This window comes from Odontesthes bonariensis, chromosome 10 (assembly GCF_027942865.1).
Source record: "Odontesthes bonariensis isolate fOdoBon6 chromosome 10, fOdoBon6.hap1, whole genome shotgun sequence".
Taxonomy (NCBI): Eukaryota; Metazoa; Chordata; class Actinopteri; order Atheriniformes; family Atherinopsidae; genus Odontesthes; species Odontesthes bonariensis.
In genome coordinates this window covers 23,888,166-23,906,804 of record NC_134515.1, presented here as the reverse complement: position 1 = coordinate 23,906,804, position 18,639 = coordinate 23,888,166, and the positions used below count along the sequence as shown (strand labels likewise).

The following is an 18,639-nucleotide window of genomic DNA, read 5'->3' as shown; positions in this document are numbered from 1 at the left end:
TGCAGGTCATTTGGCACAACCTCTTCAGTTCATTTTCATTTATAAACCAAATACAGGGATTCTTATATTACAATTACATACCATCAGTACCAAAATATTTCCACTGATGACTCTTAATTCATACATATTTGTCTTTTTATTTTCACCAAGATATTTTTGAATAAATTAAATAAATGAATAGATGGCTCCCACGCCATGGCTCCAAAGGTCTGCTCCCACACCGAGACAGTTCAGCCAGTGCTTATGGTTACAGTGAGAGTTAACTTCACAGAGTTATGCAAGTGCAGCCTCAAGCTCTCCCACAGATAATAGACCGTAACCACACAGAAATGTATAAAAGAGAGACGTAGCAAGGGAAAAATATAACAAAAGAGGGATGAATAGATAGTAATGAAATGGAATCTCATCTTCTGTCTGAAATGAACATCAAAGAATATGCTTAAACTCAGGAGGCAGTGCTTTGTCATTCGACTTGTATCCCCTGTGTCTCTCAATCCTTTTCCATCCATCTCTAATGATGAGATGGATGCTGGTGACCGTGCGTGAGAGAGAGAAAGAGGGAGGGAGGGAGAGGGAGAGGGAGATAATACTTTCTGAATACATGATGAATGTAGTCATCAGGCTTAAACTGACTGGGGGGGCAAGTGGCGCGCAGAGACCAAGAGCGTGCATGTGAGTGATCAGCATCCACTCTCCCCTGCAGCTGCTCTCAGTCTCTCTATACTCCACCTGATGAGAGACAGAGGGGATCACGCAACAGAGAAGTTGAGTAGAGTGCAAAATATAGCCCTCCCTTCTCTAGTGTAGTTTTTTTTTTTTTTTTTTAAACAGAACATCCAGAGTGAAGAGGAACACAGTGAGATGCACAAGTAAAGCGCATCTTATCTTTGAGCTCTAGCACACCCAGAGTTGTTTTTTCCCCCATCAACTAGATCCAGAGCCGTGCTCAGTGTGCGCGGCCTGTTGAGGAGGAGAAGGGATGCAGAACAACCTGACGGACTGTGAGGAGGGAGAAGGGGGACCCAACAGCCAGGGTGAGTGACCAAACCTGCCCCTGACCGATGAGTGAGAAGCATGTGTCAGTGCGTAGCAGTGTGTGGATCTGTTTACGTATGTGTCATTGTCAGCATGGGTGATGAGAGATCGCACATGTGTCTGTTAGAGAAAGTTAGGGGGAAAGATTATGTCAAGGATACAGAGAGTAGTTTTGGTCCTTGCATTTACTTCTTAATATGGGAAATGTTTAAGAAATTAAAAGAAAAATGGGCAAAAGGGAATTTTTCTGTGTGATCTCTGGGTGATTGAGGACAAATATTGATATATCACAAGTCTGGAAAATGAAACAAGTAGATATGATCCAGTGAAGAATCAGACTTCACCGCAGCACCTTCACTTGGCTCTCATGCATCACACCTGCTGGGGTTGTGTATGTAAACCTTCATCTGGTCAACCTGGGTTGTCTTTCTCCTCTTATTAATCGCAAATTCACTGCTTTTTTTTTTTTTGCTTTCAAACAAGCAGTTTTGGTCATAGCATTAATGAAGTTGACACTTTGGTGCAGATTATACTCAAATATGATCAGCCAATGGCCTAAAACTTTCTACCAAGAGGTTTCAACATGAGAAATTGCAGCAATTGCCAGTACCTGCGGGAACGCCAGCTCTATCATGTCTCTAGAAACACACATGAAAATATGTCATTGATGGTAATCTCTCCATAAATATGCATACACACACACACACACACACACACACACACACACACACATAACTATAATATATATATATATATAATGTCTAAGATTCAGGTCTAGACACATACAGACAATATTCGTCATTCAAATCTGTTCACCTTATATTTGCTTTGTTAGTTATTACTTCAAGTGATACAATTACAACCTGATATTGTGGAGACAAATTTGTTGTTTTTAGGGAGAAAAAGATCATTCAAGACATCACTATTAATGGTTTAAGTACTAGAGTAATTGTTTTTTTGCAGCCTTTTTGTAATATTATATTTTTTTTTTTAAGTCGCGTGTCTGTATCTGCAAACACTATCAACGAAGACAAGTTTTGGGGTGTTGTGAGGCAGATTAGTCATGTACCGTGAAGACAGAATAACATGTTAAATCACTGGATTGTTTCCAAATAAAAATTACTCTGAGCAGCTTTCCACATCACTTGTGTCTCAATAACTTGGGCTTAAATCTTAGTGTCTGTTATTTATTTCTTATACATTCATATGCTCACCCACATACACTTTCTTTTGAGGACAGTTAGCAAGTCGTATGCACGAAATAAAGGGTACACACCTTGTCCAATGTCACTATACTGTCAAATGATTAAAAATTTTGGCATGTCTCAATATTTGCATTATCTTTAAGTTTAGTCAAGAGGTCACCTGCCCCTATAGAAGATTAAAATCTACAATATGAAAAACATGTAACACGCCTTTTTTTCTTAGTGCTTTGCACATTTCTGGTAACACAGTACTGAGATGTTCCATCAGAGGCTCTTGTCTTTTATTTTCATTCTTTTGTGTTGTTTAAAAAGCAACAGAAAAATATTTGTTTGCATCCTTCTTTTTCTTGGGGAAATGGCTACAGTCTATGTGTTTCGTTTTATTTTTATTTTCATCAAAATGACTGAGATTCACGGTAAATGTATCAAAATTTGAAAGAGTAACGGCACAACGTTACATGCTACATACCCAAGCCAAGTGTTGGAGATGGCTTAGGCAGGTTTACGTCCACCAATTTTTTATTAAAACTTACGCTATAGTCTTTGAAAATCGTGATCTCATCAATGGTAGCAGATTAGATTAAAGGGTTCATTTCAGGGCTATGCATTCACTGTGGCGGTCCTGACCATCTTCACGATGGAAATGCTGAACTCCATCTGAGGTTTAAAACACTGCCATTGCACATAATGCTTCTGAGTAAGCACCCTGACGTCATATAGTAGCTTGAGACTTATCTGCTGCCAAACTAGCTGACAACTGTAGGTAAACAGGAGGCGATGGATCTCATTGTGTGATCTGGGTTTTTGATTATTTTTTTTTTTTAGTTGAGCCTTGAACACCGTGGGTCCAGTCTCTGCTGAGTTCCGTGTTTCACCATTGATTCATCTTCTTTTTTTATTCACTCACTGTTCGAATAAAGCCTGAGGGAAAACCTAGGTTTTAGTCAATCAACTGACTGAGTTAGCATTCCCCTCAAGGCCTTTAGTTTGAGAGGATTATGGCAGAAAATTGGATTACAAGGACAGTTACTTTAAATTAAGTAGATGTTCAGTTGACTGTGGCCACATGCCATTTTTTCTGTAACAGCTGTTCACCAACCTGCAAAGCATTTAGACACATTCCCATCTTCTCAGAGGAAACTACACTGGACACAGATACTCTGTATAGCAGTGTTGTGAAGCTTTAGACATGATTAAGTTGTGATCTATGAGTAATATTCAGAAATCAATATAAATAAAGCAGAATATAGTCTCAAATATCATAGGTATGTTGACAGTTTTGATAGTTGTGGGCTAAATTAAAAAAATATATATTATATAGAGACTTTCTTGGGTGTTGGTGGGACAGCACAGCACACTGAAATACCATCCTACCCTTAGATATCACAGGTTTAAATTGGACATATCCCACTTGTGACTTAATAAGAAGTGATTACTGACCATTACTAAGAAAATTCTTTAACACAAATTGATATAATTTTCTATAATTGTCTAATGGTATACTATTTGTTTTATATTTTCAATGTGAAAAGACCACAATGGTCAGTTTTACTATATCGTAAAACTATAACAATATCTTGTTAATTAATGGGTATTAAAGGTAGGGTAGGAGATCCTGGATTTTCTTCACTTTCCCCCCGAAGGCACGCCTCTAGAGTACATGAACGTGCACGAGCGCTGTTCTGACAGCAAGCATCGATCGTTGCCGTATTTAGTATTTAGTATATGATAACTTTATGTTTAATAATGCTAGGTGCTAGCCAAGCTGGCTCTAGTTTAGCTTCCTGCCAAGCTTCTGGACGCGTAATTCGTTCACGGAGCAGGGTACGCGCACAGGGGGAAGGAGGGGGAGGGAGGAGCAGATTGCAGTTTGATAGACGGCATCAGAATCCAATCATTGTGAACGGACCGTTCACAATGATTGGATACTGTTTTTCCTAGATTGTACGTTCTAGAGGCCACTAAAACTTTTCATATTAATGTCAAAACTTTTAATTAATTGGTTGCAATGGGGGTGTGAAGAATATTTCAAGCAATATGTAAAAAAATGTTCCAGAAAAAGATCCCCTACCCCGCCTTTAATATGAATAGATCACCTTTAGCTTTAGGCAAAGTGTTAAAGATAAAATCTAGGTATTGCATTTCTATATTTAGTTATAAGGTTAAGTAAATCTAATATTGCCTTTAGGTTGATGATAGTATTTGGCTCATATATAATTCTTTCATAATTATTTTCAGTATTTTAAAAACCATTAGTCCATGTCTGCTACACTGTATTTGCTGCTGCTTTAACACCTCTGCAGCACCATCCGAGTAACAAACTGCAAGGACATGCAGAATCCCATTCTGAAAGTGTTTCCCTTTTTCAGCAGATGCACATAATGTATTCATTTCATAAAACAATTCTGTGGGTATGGAGCTTCAACATGAAGCTGTTTTGGGGATGTATTGCTTGTTTTGTTCTTCTTGAACATTTAGCTTTTTCTTTAAAGTTCCGAGTGGGATTTCAGTGTTCATAACTATTTCCCTAACAACATATTTGTGTAAAAATAATAACGGGATGATAGTGCTGAAGGAGGCCAAATAACCTTTTGGAATGCCATTATGAGCTACACCATCACCACACCACAGGGGTGAATGACAAGGTGACATTAGGTAGCAAGTAGCAGCAGGCAGGAGTGCGATCTTGTTAGTAAGACAGAACAAGAGCATATAATGAACCATAAATTCAGGATCACACCTAGAAAGGACTTGCCTTTTTTATTTTAGTCTTGCCTGTTTAAACAGAGGGGACAAAATGACATGAGAATCCTGGAACTTGCATGCTCGCCACTGACAGAAGTAACTGTGAGGTGCAACCTCACAGTTGTCATCAGTTGTTTAGTGCTTGTGGTTTCCATCGAAAACATGTTGGTTTATTTTGTGTTGGTTAGCTTTCTTATTGACATGAGCTGTAAATGATCCTCCTATTCAGCTCAGCACCTTTGATGTGTCGTGGTGTCTTGCGTCTGACATTGTCTGCAGTGTTGCAGGTCACTGTCAAACCATCAGACGTGTCAAACATGCAGTAAAGTGCTGGATACAGATGAAACGGCAGACATTCACAGTACCCCTCTTAACACCACCTTACTATGCAGCTTCTGACAACAACATGCCATTTGTATCATCTCGACCAGCTGGTAAAGGATACAAACAGAAGTCACGTAATTATCAAAACTTTGTTTGTATGTGAAATTGTAATGACTAGAAGCAAATTTACAGTTACAACAAATGATTTGCATTGTCGTTTTGAAGAGAAAGCATCAAGACGAGGAAACCTGCAACAAAAATGTTGCATTCTTCTGATTGTTGAATGTATATTCAGGCCCTGTTAGTATAGGGTTAATGCTGAAAAAATGAAAGAAAAGAATGTCCGAGATGGATGAGAATGACATTAGTTTCACAATGTTTTGGTCATAAGCATCAGTATTGAAAATACAATGTATCATACTGACCCACTGAAAAATGTCTGCAACAAGTTTTGCAGTTTGAAAAAGACAACAGATTATGAAATCTATTCCTAACATGTAAATTCAGAAGATCACCCAAGACATTTAATCCTTTGGAGGGGACTTAAATATCTGCAGTGCTGTGATATAAACAGATAGGGCATCACCAGTGTGAGTAGGATTAATTACAAGTGGGAAACGAGAGTCTGTATAAAATTGAATCAATTGCAATCCATTTTTGAGAGCTTTCACCTTTGAACAGTCTGACTTTAAGGGACACTTTGTAATTTCTTCCCCCATCTAGTGGTGCAATTTTATTTTGCAAAGTCGAATGAATTTGCTCTCTAGCGCCTCGCGTTTTCAAATGTGCGTTGCAACTTCTTGAACTACGGCAGGCGGTATGTGTCAAGATTCAAGAAGCTACAAACAAAAATACATCAAGACATACAGTACAAAGGATTACATAACACACATACAATAACACTATAAATACAGATGACAGATAACATGTCAGATAACATAAGTTGACATAGCCTTTGGTGTAAACAATGCAATTAGTCATTTTCCGGGAGTTACCGGAAGTGACGTCGACGCAGCGTTAGCGTTAGCAGCAGTGTGTAGTTGCTATCTGGAAAGTGTTCTTTTAAATAAACTCCCGGTAAACTTACAAACTTTCTAATGCCTCGTTTTTTGAGTTAAGAGCCTATGTGTACTACGGCAGAAGTTTGGTAACAATCAATGCATTATTAGTGGGATAATTTACGAGATAAAATCTATTTACTATTAGCGCTAGTAATAAGCCATTCGGCGGACGTGATGTCAAAATGAAGTCATTTCCGCTTGCAGACCTGGCGTTGGGGAAAACGCGATTCGAAGTGCTTTATGTCCCTCTTGGCACTTCGTCGTTTTTCATAGACCGGAAGGACATGGCAGCCTCCATAGAGCTTGCCCGCTCTATGTAGATACAGACAAGTTATTCTTCACTCAGGAGGATAATTGAGATTTTTGACAGAGACAATTTTACACCAATAAGGACTAATTTATGAATGAATATGTTGATTTGAGCTAATAAATGACTTAATTTATTAAATAGTGTCCCTTTAAAAAAAGACTGCAGTCAGTAGAAAGTTTAAAAAGTGAATAATTCTTGAACCAAAATCTTTCTTTCTGCTCTCCTCCCATGTTAGTTATCTTTCATTTGACTTGTGACATGGTCTTAATACCACAGTTAGCTCTCTTGTAGGATTTTTGGAGCTGTCTGATCTGAAAGTGATCCCGAGGCACAATTGGCTTTCACTTGCTCTTCAGAGAACAAAGTGTTTGGAGTGGCTGAAAGAGAGTGGCTCCAAGAAAAGAATACACTAGATGTAGTGCTTTTACATGCTCTCTCCTCACTGTGAGTAATTACAAAAAAAAAATGATGACACTGGCACAGAGAAAAAAAAATATGATGTAGTTAAAACAAGCCCTTACGCATGTGTGAATGAACAACTGTAGACAAAGCATGGACCTCCGGACTTTTTTTATCATTCATAAACCATATCCATTTAGTTGAAAGTAAGCTATGGGTGAGTTTCACAAAGCACGAAGATTGTAAACCGGGAAAACAACTAACCAGGGCCTGTCAAAAAGTCAGTTTTATTAAATGAATATGCTTTATCTCAATTTCTATTTACAAAATACCTTGAATGGTGTGCAGACGTTACGAGCTGAATATTTATCGTTTTTTATACAGTGAGATACTATGGTAATTGGTTGGCTTTAAAGACACTAATATGCAGATGTTGTTAACTTTGTAAATAAGCAAATATTGACTTATTCCATCAAAGTTAGTCTGACACGTCTGTCCTCGCTGTCATAACCACAGCTTGTCGAGATGGATTTAATCTGCTTGCCAGATGTTATTCGCTCATCCACTGGTGTTTGAATCTAAATCAATTTGTCTGATTGCCCATAAGTTAATACAGTGCCTACTGCTGTAATTTCACTGAGAGAAAGGTCACCTGACACTTTTGCATTAGATGCACAACCAATGCATGTGACACTTAATAATCAGTGCCAGGATCATAATCATGGGTAAATACTGAGGCACAAAAGGTATTGACAGAGTTGGTGGCTTTGCTGCATTTCATCATGATTGGTCATGCATATCGCTGTACAATAATATAAAAATAAGGACATTAAACAGGGAATAATCACTTATTTAAATCTCAGATATCTTGAATACAATATGCAATTTTTCACAAAGACATAAGCTGTACATCCTACAGTTTTCTGAAATACATAATTCTCGTCAATATCAAACAGTATAGCCCATGGAACTGTAGTGTGGGCTCCGTTATTCTCCATTAACTACGTTACAGTGAATCATGGCGTTCCACGTCAGGTATTATTTCCCTGCAAAGTGCTGCATTATGTAAAGCTGCTCTCTCAAAACGACATTTAGGATTTGAATATTACCGCTTCCCTTTCATTTCGGTGACGTATCCTCAGCTGATTTGCAGCTTTAATAAACTGCCTCAGAAAATACGCTATTTGTCTGCAATTAATGCTGATGATTGTGATAGAACTGTATTACTAACGAGGAACAAGAGGAAGAAAAAGCAAAGAGTGATTTTAAGTTATTCTCTAATGTGTTGTCTTGCTCTTCAGGTTTTGGATAAGTCATGTGTCTGACACTAACTTTAATACCTAAATAGAAGCTCAGAGTGGCATGGATGGATTAAGGCTTTGACATCTTTTGCACAGTTATTTAGATTGGCCCACCACCAGCAGAGTGTGCTTTTTATGGGATCAGTTTTATGGCAGATTAAAAACATCCACATCACTCCTGCTGCTGTGCCTTCTTATTGGATAAATCTCTCATGTTATTAACATGATTTGTCTTTCTTTCGGCACTTCCCTCAGGTAATCTTACTAGTTGTACATACATACATTTACAAGCACAGTCCTTTCACTACTGTCAAGGTTTTTCTAAATTACCAGTGTTTTTGAAAATATAGCCACCATGTTTAAGAGAGATTAAAGGTTTTCTAATGCTCTTTTAGGTTGGATGTGAGAAAAAAAATATTTTTTTTGGTTAGTATTGGAAAAATGACTTTTTGTGTGTAGTTTGGTTTGATCATTTCACATGGACCACCAGCATTACTAAAGTTTTCTTACGTAGGTATGATGTAACACAGCATCAAAATATCAACACACGATCGCTAATTTGTCATATTTCGCACTCAGGACCAAAGTTTACAATAAATTAGCCGTTAGAAATGCCTCATTACCTAATTTAGTCAAGTCATTGGCCCAAATTATCTGTGTACATCCTGTGTGAGAGTCTAACCCGTTATTAAAAGAGACCAAGAGGGACTAGTGATAGAACTCTCCTCAAATCCTCCCACTGAGCTGCAATACATCTCCTTACAAGTCATCTCAGATGAGAGATTATGAAATAGTGTGATCTAATCCTGTCTCCCTCGTTACTTCCCCTCCCACAGCTCGCTCACAGCAGCCCAGTCACGTCACACAGTCTGGAGAGGAAACTGTGAGCATCCTGTTTCTTCCTCACACAAACTACAGCCATAGTGGTAGTCATCATTTGGCAATTTAACGACTGCCATTGCCATAGAAAACAAAAACAATCAATTTTTTTAAAATTTCAGTTCCTGAAACAGAATTGATCAAACTCCACTGTTACAATAATGATGATAATCTTGTTCCTTACTTGGCCTGATTGGATCAATTGCTCATGTGGCTAAATGTTTAAAGGGTTATGGTCATGCGTTGAACTACAGTTTTACTGAGGTAAATTATTGAGTTAAGTTTGCTAATTTGATGAGTTCACTCTACTTATGCTGTTGTTGCCTCTTTATAGCATTACCCTTTAAACAATAGCTGCCACTTAAGGCCACAGTGAAAATATTCTGAACTAATGAACTAATTGTAAATCATAGCAAACGTGACACACTTGAGAATTTACTCATTCACAAACTTTTGATTTGACTTTTTAGCTGTAGACCAAAGCGTAGCTGCTAAGATGCTTCTTGCAGCTGTAATATTGTTCAGGTTGTTCGACGACAAGCTGATAATGATAAATAATTGTCTATCTACCTCTTTTCGTCATCACTCCCTTCATGTTAATTGGATCTGCTAATGGTACATATGTGGATCCAAGCTAACCTCACAACGAGATCCCAAGAAAAGACGGGGAAAAATAACTGAATTTGGAACGGTGAGAAAAAATTACGCTGAGGTGAAGATCCCTTTCCATCATGTCATGAGGTAAAGTCACCTTCTCTGACTTTCATATACCCCGAAGAGTCATGAGGTATGGAGGATTCATTTGATGTTGATGATGACGGTTCAGATGATTCATTATAAAGCCTTAAGTGGATTGACCTTTGCACCCCTTTTTCTTCTATAACAAGTAAGTCAAGTGAATATTAATCATAGGAAAACCAGTTTTAAAGCCTCTTCATGTGATGTTTAGAAGACTGAAGGTTGCTTTTCTATTTGCTTACATACTAAGTCATTTTCTTACCATTTACTTTGCGCCCCTGTTGTGTTAAACTCACAGTTGGAGTTTATGTTTGGCTTTGGTGACAAGTGGGTTGCCATTTGATAAATGGAGCACCCTCCCCTTTATTTTTTTGCTTGGTTCTTGAAAAACGTTTTGGTTTTGGAGACAGAATGCATTAATTCGGACAAACAAACAGAATGTTAGAAGCGGACAATTTCCGTTGGTTTCAGTTCACTGTTTTGATTTTCTTTAAATCATCCAGCATTTCAGCCTTTACCAAAACTTTAACATTTTGAGACATCTGCTTGGAGGATTTTTTGAAAATTCGCCAATGTCTTTTTATGTTTTCATTTACGCTGTGCATGTAAAGAGGTCTTTACGTGTTCGCCTGACTAACCTAATATTCAATACAGAAAGAGTTTAAACAGGGCTATACCCTCCACCGTGTCATACAATAAGCTGGGGGCGTTGTTGTCCGACTGCAACTGTATGTTACATTTCACACATCCTATGTTGTGCTGCTAAATACATAGAGGGCACGTACCCATTGTGCTCAAACAGCAGCCTATTGGCATAAACAGTAGACCGTGTCCTGGATGTAGGCCAGTGTTTCTTCTCTACATATCCAGGCAAATAGGAACAGGGTGGTCTCATTAGCAGCTGAGCTATATGTGGAATGCCAATTTTCACCAATAACAAAGTGCTGTTCAACTTGGCAGACATGATTGTTGGAGTAGCAGAAGTGTTAATTGTCAGTGGCAAAAATATCGTTTTGTTAAACGTGACAAATATTCACATCTGGAAATGTTAAGGCTGGTTTAAATTACTTTTTTTTCTACTTTTTTTTCTACTTTTTCTTCGTCTTTATTTGTTTGTTTCTTTCTTTCTTTTTTGAGTCATACTTGGAAGATCTTTATTCCTCAGAACTGGTTAAGTGTTGCCAGTGAAATGATATAAAGTCTCACAGAGATCAAGCCTTAAAGCAAATCTGATTTCTGAGTTTCTGAGACATCTGTTTTGAAATAATCAAGTGCAGGCTTACCAAAGGTTTCTGCAACTTAATTATCAAGCTTTAGTAATTATAATAATTGCCTCTCAGCATATAGCAATGCTAATCCTTTTTCAGGTACTAAAACCTGTGACATCGCCTGCACTTTATATACTTTCATGACTAATACTTTCCAAACAAGACAATACTTTTTTTCCACTTGTTTTTTTAGGCAGTGGCATGAACATACTTATGTATTCATTGTGAAGGAACAAGCTTTTGCAGTCTTAATTGAACCACCTTTGTTTCAACGACATAAACGCCTGCAAGGGAAACAAGTTTTTATCCGAAGTATGTCTGACTCATAGATTTAAGACATCAATTTTTTTCTGTGTAAGATCATTGTACATTTAAACATAGCTGAAATCACCACACATACACTGTTCTTAGGTTTCTTCATTCATGTCAGATGACACTATGGTTGTGAAATCGTGATTTTACAGGATAAGAGAAACAATTTGGAAACGCTTCAAACAATGACAAATTGTCTTCAAAGACAGCTTTAGGTCACAATTTCAGACTCAGCCATCTGACAAAAGAGAAAAAAAGTCTGTGAATAAGAGCAGTACTATTGAGAATTTGGGTGTATCGATATACCTTTAAGCTATACTGTAACTTATGTAACTTTGGAGCATGTGCAACACGCCTGGGCCGATTGAGTTCACTCAAGCAAATACATGCAGGATTCAGTCTAACACGTTCGTCCTGTTTTGGTCTAACTAGCACAATAATTATTTTTATTCTGGTGTCATGTAAATGTGCTTGCTGTTGTATCTCTGTGGTAACCAAGAAAATGGAGCACAAGCTCTTAACAGAAGGAAACAATGTGCAGTTAATCATTGATGTTTTCTTCAAAGTTACCAAGCAGTTTTTGTGCCTAAGCTGAACCAAAATCTAAACCAGACAGTGAGGGAATCCAAAAACGTCAAAAATGTAACAATAATGGTCCAATGCAGGGCCACAAAAATCAAGGCTCCTCATTAGATACCACACACTGATGCTTGATGAGGAACTCTGCAAGAACATAACGAGTTATTGTTTTCTTAATTTCTTTCCTTAGATTAGTCTATTTTAGGAAGAAGAGTCTTTGTGATGTGTTATTAATGAAAGTATGAATAAAGACACAATTCTGTATTTTCAGCATGCTAACATCTGCTAATTACCAATGTTGCAAAAACCTGTCGCTGACATAACTTTTGCAGGTATTTGGTCATAAAGAAGAAAATTCAGGCAGTTATCAGATTTTACATCCAGTGGAGCCGTCTAGTCTGAAACAAATGTCATGTGAGTCCACCCCTACAAACTAACCTGAAACTAACCTTAAACCCGATTTAACAAGTTACATAAATGAACCAGCAGTAAGGTGAGACACAGAAACAACCAATAAAAACAGAGCATTGCTCCAGATTAAAAGCACTGGGTCAAAAACTGTTGATGACTAAATAAAATAACAGTATTCTAGTACAGACCTGAGGGTAATTGATAGATCATTTCATCATTGAGTGATGTGTGTTTAGTTTAATACAACATACCACAAAAACTAATGACAGTGCCACTGGCCTCAACTACAATGTGGGTTTTAGCAAATGTTGAAATGTAATTGATTAAGTAAACAAGCCGAACACCTTCAGGCGGTAAGCATTACGCCCAGAGCATCACTGTGTGATTAAGTTTGATCAATTTAGCAGTGACATCTAGCAGCTCAATTTGCAAATGGTAACCGACTGAATGCTCCCCAACAAACAAGGATGCCTACAAAAAAACATAATAGGGCCACTCTGGAGCCAATATTTGATTTATTTGTAACTTCTGTAGTAACATGGCAGTGCAATATGGAGAGGAGATGAGGAGATGAGGAGAACAATTTTGGATATAAACAGCTCATTCTAATACACGACTTTCATTTTCAGGGTTCTCCACAAATGATAATATACTGATAAATTTCATTAAAAAAGACCTAAATGAGGCACTGTAGAATCAAAACATCTTTTTTGTTGACTATCAGACTACATTTTTAGCTTTGTGAAGGTGACATAAAAACAAAATTCGAACCTGTATGTGGGAAAGTAATGACATAAGAGAAAAACATGTTTCTCAGATGATCTTTCGTGGACATTTAACACCACCACCCTGCTGTGGCAGGCTCGACAATGTTTTTAGTTGTTTTTTTCCTCAGCAGGTGCTGCTCTCCTACTCTCGCTGCACCACAGAGAGCATCTTAACCCATTGCATCTGCATGTGGTTCCACAGCTGCACCGCAGCTGACCGAAAAGCACTACAGCGGGTGGTAACAAGGGCTGAGAAAGCCCTGGAAAATAGTTATCACATACACTGCCTCGGGAGGGCAACCAACATCCACACCCGACACACCCATGTCACAGCCCCCTTTGAACTGCTGCCATCTGGTAAACATTACAAAGCATTCCGATTTTGAACCCAGAGACTGAGAAACAGCTTTGTGCTAAGAGCAATACATGTCCTTAATCAGTCCAGCAACCATAATGCACAAATGGCACTTTAATACAACTGCTGCTCATTTTGACTATTTGCACTATGTATGCACTTTGCCATGAGCCCTACTCATATGTGACAGTTTACTCTTTATAGTGTATTTTATGATCTTGTGTTTACATTTATAATTTCATGCATATACTTCTATATGCATACATATACTTACAGTACATATATTTAATTATATATATCAATATATCTATTTCAATTAAATTGAAAATAAATCAAATGTCAGCATTTGACAAAGCAGGTATATTTGTTTGCTTCAAGAGACTCCAGTGTTTAAGGTGATCATCATTTGATGTCAAATTTATCACCGAACACTACACACGAAATACAGCTTGTGCTTTTTGCTTTATTTTGATGTCATTGAACCTTTGTTCAGACAGGTAATCACATTAAGACACGTGACTCTCAAGAGAGACTTGCTCTTTAGTCTGGATCATGGAAAGCTAGTGCTACGGTACTCCTTCACTCAATATTCTGTTCTCATTCGCTATTTTAATGAAAAGTTTCTTTTTTAAACAGCATCACATCAGTGTTCCACCTGAGTGGCAGTTGGCCGAACAACGCAGCCAAAGAAAGTGTCAGTGAGAAGATGAAATTAAATCAAACCATTGACTTCATGGAATTAGCCCTAATTCCACAGTTACAGCAGGAGAGAAATGAATAATAGGGATGCTCTTGCACAGCTGACTGGTGCATTTCTCTCACATGCAGAAGTTAATTTCTGTGTTTCTCTACGGCCTCCAGCAGCTGCCGGATAATCCCCTTGAGCCTGTGTCCTATTAAGCTTTTAAAATCCGGTATGAACTGTCCATTTTTTAATAACCATGTCACATCAAGGGTACAAATCTCCATCACCCAATGCCTTTCATCTGCATGCTTTCGTCAATTCATTCTCGCGACATTACCTGGAGTTCATGTATAAGAAAAACTTCCGTCAGGAATGTCTGTCTTCAGCAATGCTGTGTTTTGTGTTAGATAACAATCACTAATATTTAAACAATTATTATGGTCCACTGTCCTTATTTCATTGAGAAATGGCATATGAACAATAAGTTAGACAGAAGACATACTAAACATAAAAGCCCTAAAAGTATTATCTATTTTTCTTTTACATTTTTGTCGTCACATCCTATTTGTTTGTTTGTTTGTTTGTTTTATGTGGACTTTATCCCTTTTCATTTCAATGGTGATTCTTATGGGAAACTATTACAAGAAAACACAAACAAATGCTAAGTGTTGCTGGCACTCCTATAAATCTTTTGGATCTGTTCAGGCGCTTGACTAAATCTTACAGTCACTTTCAACCCCCCTTAATCTCTTTGTCAGTGATTGCTCTTTGATTTTAGCACACTAGTGACGGTGCATATTTATTTACTCAGTTTGACTTGACAACAAGCGCTCCAAAAGGGGCTAGGACAGAAAGAAGACTGGTGATTTATGGATTCACATTTTCTCCCATCTTTAGGTTATTTCATGGGCAACTTATGAGCTCAAACTGAAATCCTATAACAAACCATTACCAATAGGATTTTTCATAGCCCCCAGGTACCAGACTGTCTGACTCCCGGATGAGTACGGATGACCTCTGCTTCAACTGTGGTCTGTAATTCAGTCTTGTACAGTGTTGTATTGCAGGGCACCAGAGGATAATATACATGGAAAGGAAAATATGCTAGTTTTAGAAGTTTAGAGTGCACGGCTGTGTAAAGGAAGTAAAGAGTCGGTTGGTTGTTTCGTTGTTCGAAAAACTTGGTCGAGGGGGCCTAACTGTGTTAGAAATACCCATGAGTTAGGTAAAAATGAATAATGGTGAGTTTTAACGGTTTAACAGTTTCATGCATATATTTGCATTATGTGAAACTGTCACAAAAATAATGTTAACCATTCATGCCCATAAACCCTTGCATGAGGAAGGAGGACAGTGTGGAACTGTCATGCAAAAAAACCTGCGTTCAGACCCCCAACCAATCTGTTCTTGCACTTTTCAACTTTGCCGCCTTCATTAATCGGTTAATGGCGGTTAATAATCGGTTAAATTTAAGCAAAGATAATAATTCTGCGTTACAAAAAACATTACACATACTACAACATTGCCATCTCACAATTTTAAAACCTTTATTTCTATTTTCTTTCTTTTTTTCTTTCTTTCTTTCTTTTTTTTTGGCACCGAGAACAAACTTGGGTATTACATATTCTGAAGTGAGACAGGGCCGGCAAGTTAAAGATTACAAACAAGTACATTTTATTACATTTATAAATCACCAGGCAATGCCAGAGGCCAAAATATTCGTCTATGCTCTAATGAAACATATATAGGTCTGCTGCACAGAGAAGAAGTTGAGGGTTTTAAGGAGATGAGCCCTGTAGGGAGAGTTGACATTTTTGTTCTGGGCAAGAGGATTATTGTCCAGACAGACAGCAACAACTTCCTTTGTCAATCATTTGTCCTAATATCCTGTCTGGGCATATGTTATGACAGATCTCTTTGTATAGCAAGTGCCTCTTCAGGGATAAAACCCATTGTGCCTCTAGATATTACACAGCTTTGTATTTTTCATTTTTGCAGGAAACCCACAGGAAACAACAATAGAGCCATGCTATTAGCTCTGGGGGATGTAGTGTTCAGAAAGCCTTGCAGAACATAAATATTTCTGAAACATTTTATCATTGAGCTTTGCCAGTGATAAATGAACAAAATGTTAACAGTAACGCAAGTATTAGGGTTTTTTTTGCACTTTTTGCGGAGCTTTTCCTGTGGGCATCATACCTTCAGCGGCACGATCACTCAGTGTCCCCAAAGTGACAGCAGCATTTATTTATGGATCTGCACAATAACAGTGACTTTATTAGTTATTCAGAACCACTAATTGTTCCCAACTCAAAGGTGAGATGAGTCAGGATATATTGATAAATCCCGTCTCTGCTTGTCTGCATCTCAGATCGGTGAACTGTCACACGTTTACTGCAGTTTGTTACATTGCAGGCTAAGTCCTGAGTTTGTCCTGAATCCCGTGATCAGGCTGGTTTAAAGAGGTGTAGTACTAACACATCAAGTGACTTGATGCATTATTCTGATGATATATTAATATACCTGTATGCTTCAGAGAGATTGAAGTAGTTTTGCAGGTACTTGCACTGGAAAAAATGCCCCTCCAAAAAATAAGTAAGAAAAACAACAAATACAAGACGTTTTTGCTTGAAATAAGCAAAAATATCTGCCAATGGAACTAGTGAAAATCGGCTTGTCAACATTTCTTGAAATAAGATGTGATATTTAGGACTTTTGAGATAAAAGTGATCTTGAAATTAGCTTAAAAACCTCTTCAAATGTCAAAAAAGCTTGTTTCATATGAAATCCGACTCAAAACAATTTGTTTTCAAGACTTTTTCATTTAACAAGATATTCAAGATGTATTGTCTTCCAACAAGTCCCTATATCTGGCTGAAATAGCACTTGTTAGGCAGTTGTGTCTTATATTAAGTGTAATGAGATATTTTGACTAGAAATGAGACAAATATACTTAGTAAGACTTTGATTTTTTTCCAGTGTGAACAAAACAAAATAACATTCAGATGATCCTGCTAGAAAGACTGATGAGAGATCACAAAAGCGTTCCGTAAAACCCCATCAGAAGTGCTTGCCACACAACAAACACACGCACGTAAAACTTCTTGGCATCAGATTAGAGTGTGCTCTAGTTTGTGATTTGTGGTTTCTGTCTTGATCAACCACTTTAAAAGCATAACCTTATCTGTTCAGACAGAAACACATGAAACTGTTTTTTGATGCCCAATGGTCAGAAGCAAATGTTAACATGTTGTTATATGAGTTAATGTGAAAAATGTGCAACAGTTCAAATGAAAGGCCAAATTGCTGTGGACAGTGATAGATCAGGACATCAGAGATTTTTCAGTTAGTTACACTCCACAGTCACTTGATTGTTGTCATGGGTGTGCAGGGTGAGGTGCCATGGCATGCCAATGCCAGGTTCCAGAGCGAGGACTGCTGATGTGCATCTTACAAATGGATTATTGTTGCGGATTATCATTTGTTGGGTACAAAAAAAAACAACTCTGATTTCTGAGGGAAGGAAAATACATTAGAGCTTTTATTTGTATGAATGTTTCAAAGCATGGATATTGTACAACACTCCCATCCCAAGGGTTAAACTCAGGGCATCCAGCAAAGACTCTTATACACAGCTTTATTGGGAGAGTAATATGAAAATGGTTTAGGGCTGCTCAGTGAGGGTCAGGAGGCACAGTACAGAGTAGACACATCTAAAGACTGTAACAGAAAGTTTACCAGCTGAGGCAGAGGGAAGAGGGGGAAAGACAGATACAGCAACACAGAACAAAAAGGACATGTGTGATGAGTAACCAATCCAAAAGATGTCACACGAACACACAAAGGCATTCAGTGTAATGAGGTTAAATTGCATTTGCATTCTTTTAAAAGCAGATTTCATCCTAAGAGCAGCAATGAGCTTTACATGGAGATTTTAAAATCATGGTGGATTACAGAGCGCCGCTTGGCTTCAGCATAATCCAAACCAAAAGTGGAAATAAGAGACCTGTTGGCAGTTTGACAGCTCTCATCAGAGCAAGTGAAAAGTAGTTGGGATTCTTCTTCCCTACACCCACCAGGCACAAAAACACTTCTTTCTCTGCATCCAAACTACTTTGAAAAAGCTTTTTCTAAAAGAAAAAAAAATCAACCTTTTTTTTAAAAAGATGGCGGGTGGATACACTAAAATGGTCTTAATCTAAAAGATCTGTTCACAAAGGAAGTACAAGGTGGACTTTCACACATAGTCTGGGAGTTTTAAATGT

At 37.8% G+C, this 18,639-nt stretch overlaps 1 protein-coding gene across 1 annotated transcript in view; it reads left to right on the top strand.

Moving 5' to 3' along the window:
- Positions 1-703: 703 nt before the first annotated feature.
- Positions 704-18,639, top strand: part of slc12a5b (solute carrier family 12 member 5b) — a 38,614-nt gene continuing 20,678 nt past the window's right edge. The window contains exon 1 of the mRNA XM_075474747.1: positions 704-1,034. Within this exon, the coding sequence (XP_075330862.1) occupies positions 980-1,034 (55 nt within the window). The 5' untranslated portion in view covers positions 704-979. The remainder of the gene's footprint in view (positions 1,035-18,639) is intronic.